Source organism: Falco rusticolus, chromosome 5, assembly GCF_015220075.1.
Source record: "Falco rusticolus isolate bFalRus1 chromosome 5, bFalRus1.pri, whole genome shotgun sequence".
NCBI classification, from domain to species: Eukaryota; Metazoa; Chordata; class Aves; order Falconiformes; family Falconidae; genus Falco; species Falco rusticolus.
The window spans coordinates 29,312,351-29,326,365 of record NC_051191.1 but is presented as its reverse complement, the minus strand read 5'-3'; the positions used below and the strand labels follow the sequence as shown (position 1 = coordinate 29,326,365).

The window sequence follows — 14,015 nt, the reverse complement described above, 5'->3', positions numbered from 1 at the left end:
TAAAGCTTCAACAGCTCGTTCAGTGTCAACATCTTTGGATACCAACATATCAGGGAAGGCAGCTCCCATTCTGCTCCCTCCTCTGTAGCACCTAGAAGGAGTTGCTATTTATGGCAAAAGGCCCCAGCATAGATCCCGCAGTGAGCAGTCTTACTTATTTCCAGCTCATTTGCCAATTAACTGCTTCCAGATGCAGTACAAAATACTTTTCTTGGGGTTTTTTTGTTTGGTTGGTTGTTTTTTTTTGGTTTTTTTTTTAATTCTCCATAATAACCCGGGGATAGACAATATTAAATGTTCAAGCAAGTGAGTTAAAAATAATTATTCGTGGGATGGGTGGTAGTGGTTGGTTGTCTCAAGCTATTTACTAAGTAATTTATTTGCTGTATACAAAAAGAGTTAAGAGCTTTAATTTCCAGAATGAAAAAGTAATGACTTTTTAAGGGCCCTTGCATTACTTGGTTGTTTAAGCATGCCAACTTGTTTTGGATTAAAGTGCCAAATCCGGTTGGTTATTAATACATACATCCCACAGCGACACATGTTGCTTTATGTTGAGATCCTCTAGCTTTCAGGAAAGCTTTTTCAAGGGCTAGAACAGCTTTGGCAACATGAAGGAATGAGTTTGGGGTTTTCTGTTTAGGCTCCATTTTTGCTGTAGCCAGAAGGATGGGAAATGGTAAAGCCTGCTGTAGACTGTGGAGCCTGGGGTCCAGTGTTGATGTCCTGAATTGTTCTATAGAAAAACTACTTCACCAGCCTTCCACAGCTGAGAAATATATTACAGACTTATCAACCTTTCTGTCTCTAAACTATCTCAGCTCCCAAGCACAGGGGTCCTACTGCAGTGGGATCTCCAAGAGACGTCCCAACTCAGGGTGTCCTCACACACCTTCATATACCTAGTTCTTCAAACCAAGGCCCAGCTGCATGACCACCAACTCAGCCACTGCCTCACTGCATCTCTTCACCTACTCAAAACCTGACCCCAGGCTCTTTTCCCCATTCACTTTCTTGCTGCCTGTCATAACTTCTTAAAGCTGAACCCCAAATCTCTGTAAGCAGGCTTTTTTCAGGGATAAAAAAGAGGTTTTAGGTAAAGATAGAGTGAGACTTCACTTTGACCACAATAAAAATATAACATGGTATGGTACCACATCTAGGCACTAGCAATCTATTTTTGATGTACTGTTAAGAGAGGAAAAGACAGGACTGGACAAGAATAATCTGACTGTGGCTAGGAGGTGTCTCAGTCTTCCTAAGCATTAGATGGTGTGTGGACTCTCTTCCTTTTTACAGGACTATCCTGTGATACAGAAGGAAGGATTCACTTGCCTGCTAGATGCAAGTTCTTTTTTTTTTTTTTTTTTTTTATTGTTTCTGCTGTTTGAAGCAGCTTTTCCCTGTCTCAGTACTGACTTCTTGATGTTAAAGTCTATTTGGAGGAGGGAGAGGAGCTGGAGGGATGAGAGCAGAGAGGTAGCAAAGGGGGTGTGACCAATTCAGGGAGGTCTGACAGCAGATAGTGAGGGAAAGGTATAAATTTCCTTTCTTCTTGTGCAGGTCCCTGGTTATAGGCAGGAACGAGTGGAGAAAGGCTTGAAGCTCTTTGCCCAGCTCATCAACAACAAGGTTTTCCTGCTGTCCTTCATCCGCACGCTGGAGTCCCAGCGCAGCTTCTCCATGCGGGACCGTGGTAATGTGGCCTCACTGATCATGACAGTGCTGCAAAGTAAGCTGGAGTATGCTACTGATGTCCTCAAACAGCTCTTGGCTGACCTCATAGACAAAAATCTGGAGAGCAAGAACCACCCCAAGCTGCTGCTCCGGAGGTAAGGGTGCCTGGGGCTGGAGTGAGCTGGCCTGGGCAGCCTGAGCCCCACTAACATAAGCATGCTGGTCATCTGGAGGAAAGGGGCAAATCTGCTTGATTTTTGTTTGTGCAGCAGGGTGTGAAATCAGGATGGTACACAGCCACAGCTCAGGGGACCCTATATGCCATGAAGCTGTTTGTCAAGAGGGTTAAATAAGGCAGACAGGGTTGAATGAGGATTGAATCGCTCTCCCTTTCTAGTTCCCAGCTCCTTTCAGACTTCCTGACAGAGCATGCCTCCTCTTCAAGGACTCTCCTCTTCCTCGCTTTTGAGCGAGTGTGTCTATAGATCTTGCTCCATCTCCTCCCTAACAAAAATGTAGTCAATGATTAAAAGCTACAGAACAAAACTACCTCTGGATTTTAATATGGATCTTCCATAAAGCTTTGTAAGGGCAGGAAGAGCCCATGCTTCTCCGTCCTTATTTTGGTCTCCTTGTGTGCTTGAGATGCTTGTTTATGCTTATGTTTCCTTTTGACCTGAAAACTCCAGTTGCAGTTGTAGGACCTGTACCACATGGAAGAGGCTGTATTATGTCCCTGGTGAATAGGTCAGTCAGTTGCTGATGTCTCCTGCCTGGGATGTGGACTGCCCTGCTTTGTTTCTTGTTCATGAGTGAGCTATGGACACCTGGAGAGTTTTTTGCAGCTGCATTGCCTGTCTTTCCCTAAGCAATGGTGCTGGGAGCTTGTTGAAGACAGTAGAAGAGCTGAGCAGGACAACAGAACAGGTTTCATACAGGGCACAAATTTGGATTAGTGCTTCTTGGCCAGGTCTAAGGTCTACACTCCACAGTTCCATGGGAACCCTCGGTATAGAAATCTGCTGCTCTGTCATTAATGTGCTTTCCCTGCCTGGGGAAATGCTGCCTCTTCTCCCTTTAGGATCACATTAATCTCCTTTTCAGAGTCTGAACCATCCCTTCTGATTCAAGGACCCTGAGTGAAATCAGTGGAGACTTCTGGAGATGAATGGCCTTTGCCACTGCTGAAAGGCAACTTTGAGGAGTCCTCAGCTGATTACAATAGATGGCTTGGACAGGGAAGAGATCTGTGGTGCCTGCAGGGAGCTTTTCGTCTGCCCACTATGGAGCAGAAGGCACTCCCTAGCATTCAAGGCAGCAATGCCAGGGGCAGAGGTTGGACTTTGCTTTGGTGTCAGTTGACTCCCCGATGTGATTCAAGCCCTACAGCCTGGCTGGTGACCTCCCTTCCGCTGTCCCCAGGCTTCTTCTCTGTGCTTCTCCTCTGATGCTGAATGGCACTGCCTTCCTCCAACTGTCTCCTCCCTTCATTTTCTCCTTCTTCTTCCCCTTTCTCCATCTCTTTAATCTTCCCTGCTTTTCCATTCCTGTCTTGGCCTGAGCATCCCAACTTTCCTCTTTTTCCTTCTTCCAGCTCTTTTCTAATTCTAGTCCTCTTTTTTGGAAATGAAATGTGGCCCTTGGAAAGAGAGCCTGTGAACAAAGAAGGCACTTCCACTGTTCCAAGCTCTGAAAACACAAGGAGACATTAGAGACATCTCTGACTTTTTGCTGATTTTTTGGTTTTTTTTAACTCTCTGAGTTTATGCTCCGAGATGGAGGTCCTGCACTGAGCAGCATCAGGACAGTGTCCTGATGAACATGTGAATAGCTCAATGCCTTGGGTCAGATGTTGGTGTGAGGTCCTCAGACAATTATTTGAAGCAGGTGGAGTCAACTTGATGCTTCCCCTCTCCCTCCCTGTGAGTCTGCGGAAGGAAGGGAATCTTCAAACACCTTTCTGCAATGTTGGTTTTGGGGGTATTTGGCAGGAGGAAGGAGCTGGCTGGAATGATCTTCCCACCTCACCTGCGTCCAGTGTTTGTCCCACAAGACATCTGCAGCCTCAAAGCGATCAAGGTTGTCAGGGCAGAGAGCAGCACCACAATGGCATTTCAGTTCTTTTTTCTCATGGTAATGCTGTTTGCACTATGCCATGGGTTCCAGGTGTCACACCAGGGAGCGTCAGAAAGAGCACTCTTCTGGCTGATATTCCCTGAGAGAAGCTCAGACCAAGATAAGCATGAGTATTGCTGGAACTGATATCGCAGCATGACCCATGGAGGACAGCAGCTAGGTGACACTGACCGAGGGAAATATAGGGCAAACAGGCTGGTTTGGACAGAGGCAGTCTCTAGGCAGAGACAGAATGATGACCACTGCAAGCAAAGGAAACACAGCATTAATCTGGTAGCAAACTGGGACCATATCACCTTTCTCTGGTTGCAAGCAAGAAAAGAGGAGTGACAGAAAACCCCTGGTATCATTCCTCCCCGCACCATCCCCACTATTTAAGTGAGGATTTGCCCACAAGAACAGAAGAATCTCTGTGGAAACCAGGCTGAAGATGAACTGCATTTAGCTAGGGAAGGGACTGTCACTTGCTTTGTGTTGGTGTAACAGGGCACTGCTTTCAGGCAAGGTTGTTGGTTGGTTCCACACATATAGCTCCAGCAATGCAAACCCTTCCTCTTGGAAGTGTCACGCTCCAAAGGAAGCAAGATTAACTTTATGTTGAAGGGAACCTAAAAGGCAAGTTGCAGCCCTAAGCAAGAACCCCTGCATGGCTTTGGTGATAGCCAGAAGGAAGACTGACTGTAATTCATCCAGGCAGGGAGTCTTGCTTTCTTCTTGATCAACACCAGTGCATGTACCGGCACCAACACAGGTTTATCCTGTGCTCCTGGTGCCCACAACACGTTTACAGGTCTCAGTCAGTCCTTCTGTAGGAGAAGCTCACCCTGAAGACTCGAGATGGACTTTTGTTTGATTGAGAACAGAGTGTTCAAGGGCAAGAGGATGGGTTCTGTGAATGCACCACATTGACACATTGAAGACTATAATCACTCCCAAATGCCAGGGAGATGGTCAGAGCCAGATAACTATTCTCTGGTGATTTAGATCTGTCTGCCTTCAGTATTTATATAGCCTGCTTGTCATACAGCCTAACTCTCAGCTCCTCATATCTGACGGTTTTATCCTCCCTGAGCTCCTCTGAGAAGGTTCCATCAAACGTTGTCATCTCGCTTTTACTGATGGAGAAACTGGGAAACAGACATACGGGGACTTCCCTAGTCACAGGGATATCAACAGGGCAGTAAGGATTTGCCTGCAGGTTTCCTACATGCAAAGCGAAAGCAGAGAACCTAGGATGCGCTTAATCCTGATGGTGTCATGACAGACTTTCCACAGGGCTCCAAGATCTGGGCAGTAAGATGGACAAAGCAAATCTTTGACTAGCCCTTTGATATGACCAGCATGACTAATTAATTTCCAATTTATTTTTTCTCCTTGGCTGATTTTAGGACAGAGTCTGTGGCTGAGAAGATGCTCACCAACTGGTTCACCTTCCTTCTGTACAAGTTCCTCAAGGTAAGAGGAGCAGCATGCCTGGATGAACAGCTGCTTTAATACATTTCTTGTTGGTGAGGTTTAGTTGGGGCAAAAACTTCACGGGTATAAAGGAAAAGGATTTTTTTTCTCTGAAGGAGGCTCACTGCCTGATGGGAGAGGGACTGCTTCCTGATCCAGGGAGAACAAAGAAGGACACTTTGTTAGAGAGGCAGCCTGTCAGTCTTACTCCTGTACAGAGGTGAAATCTGAGGGTCAGTGCTGAAATGTGAATGATTTCAGAGCCTGTTGGAGACCTACATTGAAAATGCTCTCCTTTTATTAGCAGGCTCAGATCTCCATTACGTGGTGACCCATATTTTCAATGCACAGTGGCTGGAGATCTCCTCCCACCCAGTTCAGAACTGCTGAGTTCTGAAGAACAGAACAGAGACAGTGACTAGAACTGCAGAACAGTGCTGAGGCCCAGTGCCTCCATCATACCCAGTGTCTCCTTCATACTTACCTGCTTTACACACACTGTAACCATAACCCTGCTTGGTTTAATTTAGGCCTGAGCCCAAGCATTTCTTGGCATTAGGCTGTCTCAAGCCTGCCCTGGGCAAGGCCATGCGCGATCTAAGTACAGAGGGCTGGACACAACACCCCATGTCAACCTGACTGCTGCATCCAGAGCCCAGTATGGGCTGAGGCTGCTGCTGCTTTATATGCCAGTGGGAGGGGGAGGTAGCACTGGCTTTGCAGGACACCATCAGCAAAAGAGTGAAAGGACTTGAGACACCCCTTGAAGCCCTTTCGTTCTTCCTGGGGGGTCTCCTTGTGGTGGTGTGTAGTGAAAAACAGAGTCTTCCAGCCTTTGAGACCTGCCGCTGAATGCTGGGTGATGGCAGTTTCCCCATGGGGATACACACTGAACTCAAGCATGCTGATTGTGCAGGCACCAGACTTGGAGCCAGCCTTTTTGGCAAGAGCTGGGCTCTGCATCTCCCTCATTCCCAGTGCTGTTGCTAGATATCCTTGGACCTTACAGCCCCATTTGGACAGCGTGGCCATCCTCTGCCTGGCAATTCAAGGCTTTATAAATCAGTCCCATTCCCCTGAGCCTTTCCCAGGTGCAACCAGTCCAAGGATGAACACATGGGAAAGTTCTGAAGGTCCCTGGAAGGTAATTTCTGTGACTTCAGTATCAGATTCCTGCTTTCAGCTGAAAGGAAAGGATATAAGGAGGTGACTCCCTAAAGAACTGCTTTTATAATAGGCTTTTTTCACCCTACTCAGCTACTTGTCTTCTTGCCTTAGCCTGAACAGAGGCCTGATAAGGGCAAGAGACAGGCACACAGAAGCAATATGCTGCTGGCAGATAAGCTAATTAAGTGGGAGACAGGTGTAGGAACTGAGAAAGGGGCCACTTTGCTTCAGATTATTAACTTGTTTTTGCTGGGATCTACACCAGAGGAAAATGACCTCGCTCGTTGAGTTTGGACACACTGAAAGAGAGGGCAAGGTGGGGAGGAGGGGAGGAAGGATGGAGGGATGAAGGGGAAGGGAGCCAATAGAAGAAGCCTGAGGAAGAGTGCATGACAGCAAATGTGCAGAGGGAGTGCAGCAAGGGAGGAGAGGCTAGGAAAAGTGTGGGAAGATGAGTGCAGGGAGTACGAATGATGGGAATGAGAAATTAGGGAGAAGTGTGCTTTGCTGGCCCTGCCTGTGGGCTGCTTGTTGCTCTTCTGTGCTGGGCTCCACACATCTGACATCACTGATGCAACCATACAGATCCAGGGGCTCACCTCCCCTGGATCATGGAGGTGCTTCTGCTTGAGCAGCCCTATTTGCCTCCAGAATGAGAGGGATCAGGGAGACTGCTGACTCTGACCAGACACCCAGGATGGGGCATCAGCAGCCCATCTCCCTTTCAGAGCTGTCTTCCTCTGGGACCCATCCCACCACCTGCTCCAGTGCAAAGCTCTGGCCTGGTGGCCATCACTTGAACAGCTCCTACAAGGCTCTGCTAGCCCCAGCATTGCCAGGGAGCACCGGCACCTCTGTCCCATGAGAGGACATTCAAGAGGGCTGGTTGTGCTCTGTGGAAGTGGAGAGTCACCTCTCTTCCTAGGATGTATGGAATAAACTGATTCCCACTGATGCATTTGTCTTGAGTGGTTGGGGATGGCAAATCGTGGCAGTTATTGAGATGCTGTGTAGGTTGGGTTCTCACCTCTGCTCCTCCTGTTTCACCTCATGGTTGTCTGTCACCCCTGCAGGAGTGTGCTGGCGAACCTCTCTTCTCCCTTTTCTGTGCCATCAAGCAGCAGATGGAAAAGGGTCCCATCGACTCGATCACTGGGGAGGCCCGGTACTCACTGAGTGAGGACAAGCTTATCCGACAGCAGATTGATTACAAGACACTGGTGAGTGCTCTGAGGACACCTTCCTATGGACTTGTCCAGCCTCTTCTAGAAAAAGTGGATTTAGAGAAAAGAAGCCAGTGATGGGCATGGTGACCCTCTGGGACAATTCTTTCTTGCAACCTAGCAGGGTAACCCCTGATGCGTCCCCTAACACAGCAAGGTTGATAGCTGCAGCATCTGCTTGCAAAGCAGATCTGCAGAGACAGCTGCTTCCAAGTTAATTCCATTGTGCCCAGAGCATCTTCAGCTCCCCAAAGGCCTTGCCTGTTCTCTGAAAGCATCTGCACTTATAGCTGGGTAGGCTGACAGTGCCAGTCCTTTACCATTCCTTGGATTAGCTGAGGTCCAGGAGCACTGGAAGACAGGCATGAACCTTGTATCATGAATAGGCCTGTGAACATGGAGACAATAGATATGGGCAATTTACTCTGTTCTGTCAGACAAAATGCTTCCCAGTATCTAACCCTTTTCCCTGGAGTGACATCCACCCTTCCAACATCCCTCTGAGTTGTAAGTCAAATGTAATAGTCTTCCTACATTAGGAAGGTGGGGTTGCCACTGCAAGTTGTCACCCCCTGGCAGGGGCATGATGCCCACGGTGGGGTTTCTTCCTCCTCACTCTTGGCCCCCCACCACCCGCTCCCTTCTCCCCGGTGCCCAGCACCAGGGCAGAGCTGCCCAGCGCCCAGCCCGGGCACACCAAGGGCTGGTGTTTGCTGGGCAGCGCCTGCCCGGGGTGGCAGCCCTTGGCCGTGCCGGGTGTCCCCAGCGCGGAGTTCAGGCAGGTGGGCACCAGCCCCTTGGCTGCGGGACACGTGTGATCCCAGGGACACCCAGCTCAGGGCACGGCCAGCCCAGAGATGTCTGAGACCTTGTGGGCATCAGTCAGTGCAAAGCCTATGCCCTTATGCAAGTGACAGTAAAAATAGTTTTTATGAGGCTACATTGCAAGGAACTGCTCTAGAATAATACCAGGGGAAAAAAAAATAATCTGTTTCTCCAATGAAGATTTCAGCATCAAGGAATGTATTAGAGGTACACAGTGAAGGGACCTATTATATGTTCTCTAGAGCTAATGCAGCTATTCCTCTTGAGCAAGCACAAGTCAAAGAAAAATGAACTTGATTTAAAGATTTCAAGGGAAAGAAAATTAATCCCTGTCACTGAGTCATTTGCTTCAAAATGTAATTGTCTGCATAGTGAAAGACATAGGATCATAGAATCACGGAATGGTTTGCATTGGAAAAGACCTTAAAGACCACCTAGCTCCCACCCCCGCTGCCATGGGCAGGGACACCTTCCACTAGACCAGGTTGCTCCAAGCCCCGTCCAACCTGGCTTTGGACACTGCCAGGGATGGGGCAGCCACAGCTGCTCTGGGTAACGTGTTCCAGCAATGCAATTTCAAATATGCAGCTTTAGCTTCTACTCTGAAATTACATCATTTCCCCACCTAATTAAAGAACATCAATTAAGGAGCATTAGAGATCTCTTCTTAATGTAAGTGTTTGTGGGCCTTCACATTTTCCTGGATACACTAAATCCACTGAGCTTCTAAGTCTCTGCAGGAAGAAGAACACTAAGTCTTCAAAGATCCTTGTAATTTCTTTATTTCTCATATTCTTGTTCTCAGAAATGGTGCTGAGATGCTCTGAACTTGTCAGATTATTTTATTTGTGCCTTCAATTGAGGGATGTACATCTCACTTAACTTTAGCTAGCTTTGAGAGCTGTGTCCAGTTGATGTTAGTTCCTTGACCTGTCTTAGATCTTAGCTCAGGTGGGCTAACGCTAGAAATGCCTGCTTTTCTTCGATAACTACAGACAGTCTAGAGCTGAGCTTTGATTGAATCCAAGTCTGATGGGAGGCTAGACTTTATTCTTAAATAAGACTACGATTTTGTTTTGTGCATTAAAAACGTGACTTTTATTAAATCAGCAGCGTAGTTCTTTTCTATTACGTGTGGTTGTCTAGTAATTCAAAGGCCTGATCTCACATGGAGAGAATGAGCAAAAAGAAGAAAAATGCAGACACAGTGATCACTTTCACCAAAGGAAATCCCTCCGATCCTTTTAGGCTTGATATAAAGCAGCCAGCAAAGGGTAGTAATTATACATCAGCCTGAACAAAGCTGTCCTCCATTCGCTTTGTGTCGTTTGATGTTAATCAGCTCTCCCTCTTACATCTCAAGAGCAGACAAATATACCCTGATAGGAATCTCAGCAGATTTACAGAGATCAGCTTTGGTGAAGGAGATTAAGAAGAAGCAGACTATGAATAGGATTGTTCTTTCTTTCTGTTTCTCTTTATTTCTGTTTCATTTTGTCTTTCTACCTTCCTTAAGCAGTCCGTCATATTTTATTAAAAATATATAGCAATGGAATAAAGAAAGAACTGGTTCAGTATTTGTAATACAGGAATTCCCTCAATGTCTCCTGCTTTCTACCAAACACACCTGGTCACCACTGTGAGTTTGCAGTGTGTGTGTCTAGAATTCATTGGGTTGGTCACGTTTCATGAGTGCTAGATGACTTCCTGACTGAGTTAAATAACAATTCCAGCAGCGGAATGCATTGAAACAGGCTCTTTATTGTCATTATTCCAGAAAGATAAGGCTGGGGGTTCTTTTGAAAGGCATTTATTCTTTAGGCTTCATTAATCAAGACCAACTATTTTAAAACATGGTTTCAAATATAGTTTGAGTGAAAAGCACATCCAGAGAAATTGACTCATCCAGCAAGAAAAAAAGAAGACGGAGCATATTCAGACATTTGGAATTATTGATTTTATAATACACACCTCATGAACTAAATTTAGATTGTTTTGATATGATTTGTCCAAACTAGATAGCTCAGATTTGCTGTCTGCCATGTCCTGCAGTTCTCCAAGGCAGCAGCCCTCAGTGTCCCAGGGTCTTTGCAGTCTGTAACAATGTCTGTATTTACAAGGGATTTTTCAGTCCAGGAGAAAGTAAGCTAGTTACAGATGTGATTTGCTAGAATAAATGTGTTGCAGCTAAACAGTAGGCCTTCTCCCAAGCTGTATACCTCAGAGAAACACCCTCTTGTGTTAATGTCTTCGCTAGCAGCCAGTGCTCATCATCTCTGGTCTGCAGTGTTATTAAAAACCCAGCTAGATTATTCCATCTATGAGAGACAGGAAGATCTCATCCCTGCTGACTGCCATCTGCCTTTGCCAGAATCCATGATTTTTTAACCATTCACTAAACAAGAGTTCAAATGCGAAAACCTCATTCCCTACTGCCACTGCTCTGCTGTCACTGGGAGATGAGAGACCATCCATCTCCTGCATCAGCTTCATTTCTGTTGATACAAATAATGCAGGGGAGCAAAGGCCTCGACGTGTGTCAGAAGCTGCCAAGAGTATTGGCTCATTAGTGCTTGGGGGTGGCAGGCAGGAGCTGCCCAGTACATCTTGAGCAGTGGCATGCTCTGTGTGGTCCCTGCACACCTCAGTGGCTCCAGTGCTGAGAGCCTCATTGGATCATCTCTCCTGACAACATATTCCAGATGGGTAAAGATACTTCCAGCTGACTTTAGTTAAGGCTTTTCAGGGAATTTTGGTAGCAAGGAGGAAGCCACTACTAAGGTATCAGAAAGCTCTCCTATACTTGGCTTTTTTTCGGGTCCTTCTCTTTTTTTGCTGCCAAGCCTTGCTGTATGCCTGCCCCCTAGAACCTTCCTTAGCCCATACTAGAAAGGAGAGAAAGATGTCTGTCCCTGTGACAGAAATTGTAGTGATGTCTTGGTCTCAAGGCAGACTACTCAATCACCTCAGAGAACTCAGAGCCAGGGTGACCATGTGAGTAATCACAAACTGTGCCTTTAATATTTAAATGCCAGTAATCTGTAGTGGAGATCAGGGCTTAGCTGTGCTGAGCATTGAATGTATGTATAGACTTAGAGACAGCTCATGGCTGGAAGGGCTGGCAATCGAAAAAAGCCCAAGGATATCAGAAAAGGTCAATAAACACAAATCCATTGAGATGACATGCCCCAAGGTCATAGAGAGTCAGTGGGAGAGCAGGGCTCACAGAGGAGAGCCTTGCTTGCTCCCAGTCCTTTTCACGTTGACCCCATAACTGGCACCGTCCTTATACCATACTGACACAGACCTCAATGCATGACAGAACAGTGGTGCCAAGTGTTGGTGTCCTCTCAGCAGCAAAACATTTGCATCTTCTTGAGTGACTCCCCCCATCCACCTTGCCAGCTGTGCCCCACAAGGCTCAAAGGCAGCCGTCGAGTGATGGAGTAACAGTGAATGCATTCATATCGGCATCACAAAACTTCTCTCAGAGTGACTAATCACGTAGGAATACAACACAGGCCATCTCAGGGATCTCTTCCCCACCAGTTAACATCAAAGATTGTGTTGACATAGCTTAGCAGCACTGCAGGAGCAATGGAATTGCATCTCTGTCTTACATTGGTTGTTATGAGAACAGCTCTGGGTGGAACACAGGGCAAAGCTTTCTCTTCCATTGAGGCTGAAGCATCTGAACTCTGCTAAATCGATGAAGCCAATGCTTAGATTTTCTTTTTCTCCTAGTCATCCCCTTCCAGGGACAATCTATAGAAGCCTGGGCTCACAACAGAGGAAAACTTTGGGAGGATTCCCTCAGAAGTGGTAGGAATCTCTCTCTTCATTGCGTAGAGCATGAGGAATGAGGAGAGGAACTTCAGTCTGTTGGAAGGGGAGGAGAGATTTTCAACCTGTGGTGTAAGGATGACTTCCATCGGGTCCGTGACAATCTCCAAAACCTAGCCATTTAGTGTGTGCAATACACGGATGTACCCTGCAAACCTGAAGTCTTTGTACAAAGTTCAGCTCTTCACAAGAGAACAGCTGGAAAACACCAACCGAGAGTGGATGTGAAACCTGGGACATGTATGTCAAAGACACTGTGTTCTGAGAAGGGTGCTGGTTTCTGTAAGCAATGCCTGAATTACCTAAAATGTTGTGAGGAGCCTCCTGACTGTCTTGAACACCCTGGGATTCAGGGATTTACAGCTACTACCAGCTGCTCCTATCGATGCTTGAAACCCCCAAGATCAAAGTTCTCTCTACACAGCCCTTTGAAATGTCGCCTCCCTTGCTCCTTGTTCTTCCAAATGAGATGGAAAAGAGGAAAATAAGGACTACTGTAGTCAGGCCATGAATGATCATGGCTCACTCAGGCAGATTTTTTTTCTGCCACCTTCCAAAGCTGGCACCCTGTGAAATTCAGGGACAACCAAGTTATAAGAGCAAATTACCATTGCCAGCTTCCAGCTGGGTGATGTACCACACTGCATGGTGGGTACTGGTGTGATGGACATTAGTCAGCACCTGCAGGAAACATTGGGTCTTCTGGACCACGTGTTGGCCTGGTAGGGTCGCCCAGCTTATTTTAAAGACCACTAAGTGCCTTCATGTAGGGAACGGAACTGAACCTGAGGTGTTTGCATCAGATGTGAATCACACCACAGAGCTTGATCTGACTGGCATCAGCTCATTTCATCTCAGCTGAGCTCGGATCACTGAGAGAGACCTGCAGAGTGTCTTGGTCTCCAGAATCACGTGTGACCCCCCTAGCACTCTCAAAAAAGCTGTCGTAACCTGCCATCACTGCTTCATTTCCCTACAAGTGTGTAATCATTTAGGTTGGAAAAGACCTTTAAGATCATTGAGTCCAACCACAAACCTAACGCCATGGAGGCTCCCAGCAATCAGGTGTTTATTTTTTAGATATACCTGAGGAGTTTGCAGAGGAAGAGGTTTCTGCAGGCAAGGAACAGGCATAACCCCAGAGGGCTGCAGCTGGCTAGATCAGCTAATAACCTCAACACTGGATGAATTTCAACAGTGCTTTTTATGCATAGTTCTGTGATCCTTTGAGATGAAAGATGCCACAGAACTGTAAATCTGTGCTGTTATTATTATCTGAATTGATGCTTCTTCAATACTGCTGGAAGTGACATATAAATAATAGCATTATGATCTAATCAATATCTCATATTTACATCTCCCCTTTCATCCAGAAAGATCACAGAGCTCTTTGTAAGCAATGTCTTCACAAGTCCCTCTCAGTTGAGCATTACAGCACCAAAGGGAGCCTGGTGAGCCTATATGTAATTATGCTGATATGGTTTCACCCAGTTTCAAGCCACTTTGAGATCCCACTGCATCTTAGTAGGTTAAGACAGAAAGTGATGGAGAGTCCAGTACCCATTACGTGCCATGAAAGGGAATGTACTGTCAAGGTAGAATCGGTCATGAGGCACCAAAACTAACATGTCTGCACTTGTAGAAGTGGCGCAGAAACATTTAATGACTGAATATAGCCAGGAGCATCAC

The 14,015-nt window shown here is 46.5% G+C and overlaps 1 protein-coding gene across 2 annotated transcripts in view; it reads left to right on the top strand.

The window, feature by feature from the left end:
* PLXNA4 (plexin A4) overlaps positions 1-14,015 on the top strand; it is a 456,157-nt gene that overhangs the window by 408,542 nt on the left and 33,600 nt on the right. For both annotated transcript variants that reach the window (XM_037389024.1, XM_037389025.1), the window contains exons 22-24: positions 1,564-1,832; positions 5,202-5,268; positions 7,509-7,655. In XM_037389024.1, the coding sequence (XP_037244921.1) occupies positions 1,564-1,832; positions 5,202-5,268; positions 7,509-7,655 (483 nt within the window). The remainder of the gene's footprint in view (positions 1-1,563; positions 1,833-5,201; positions 5,269-7,508; positions 7,656-14,015) is intronic.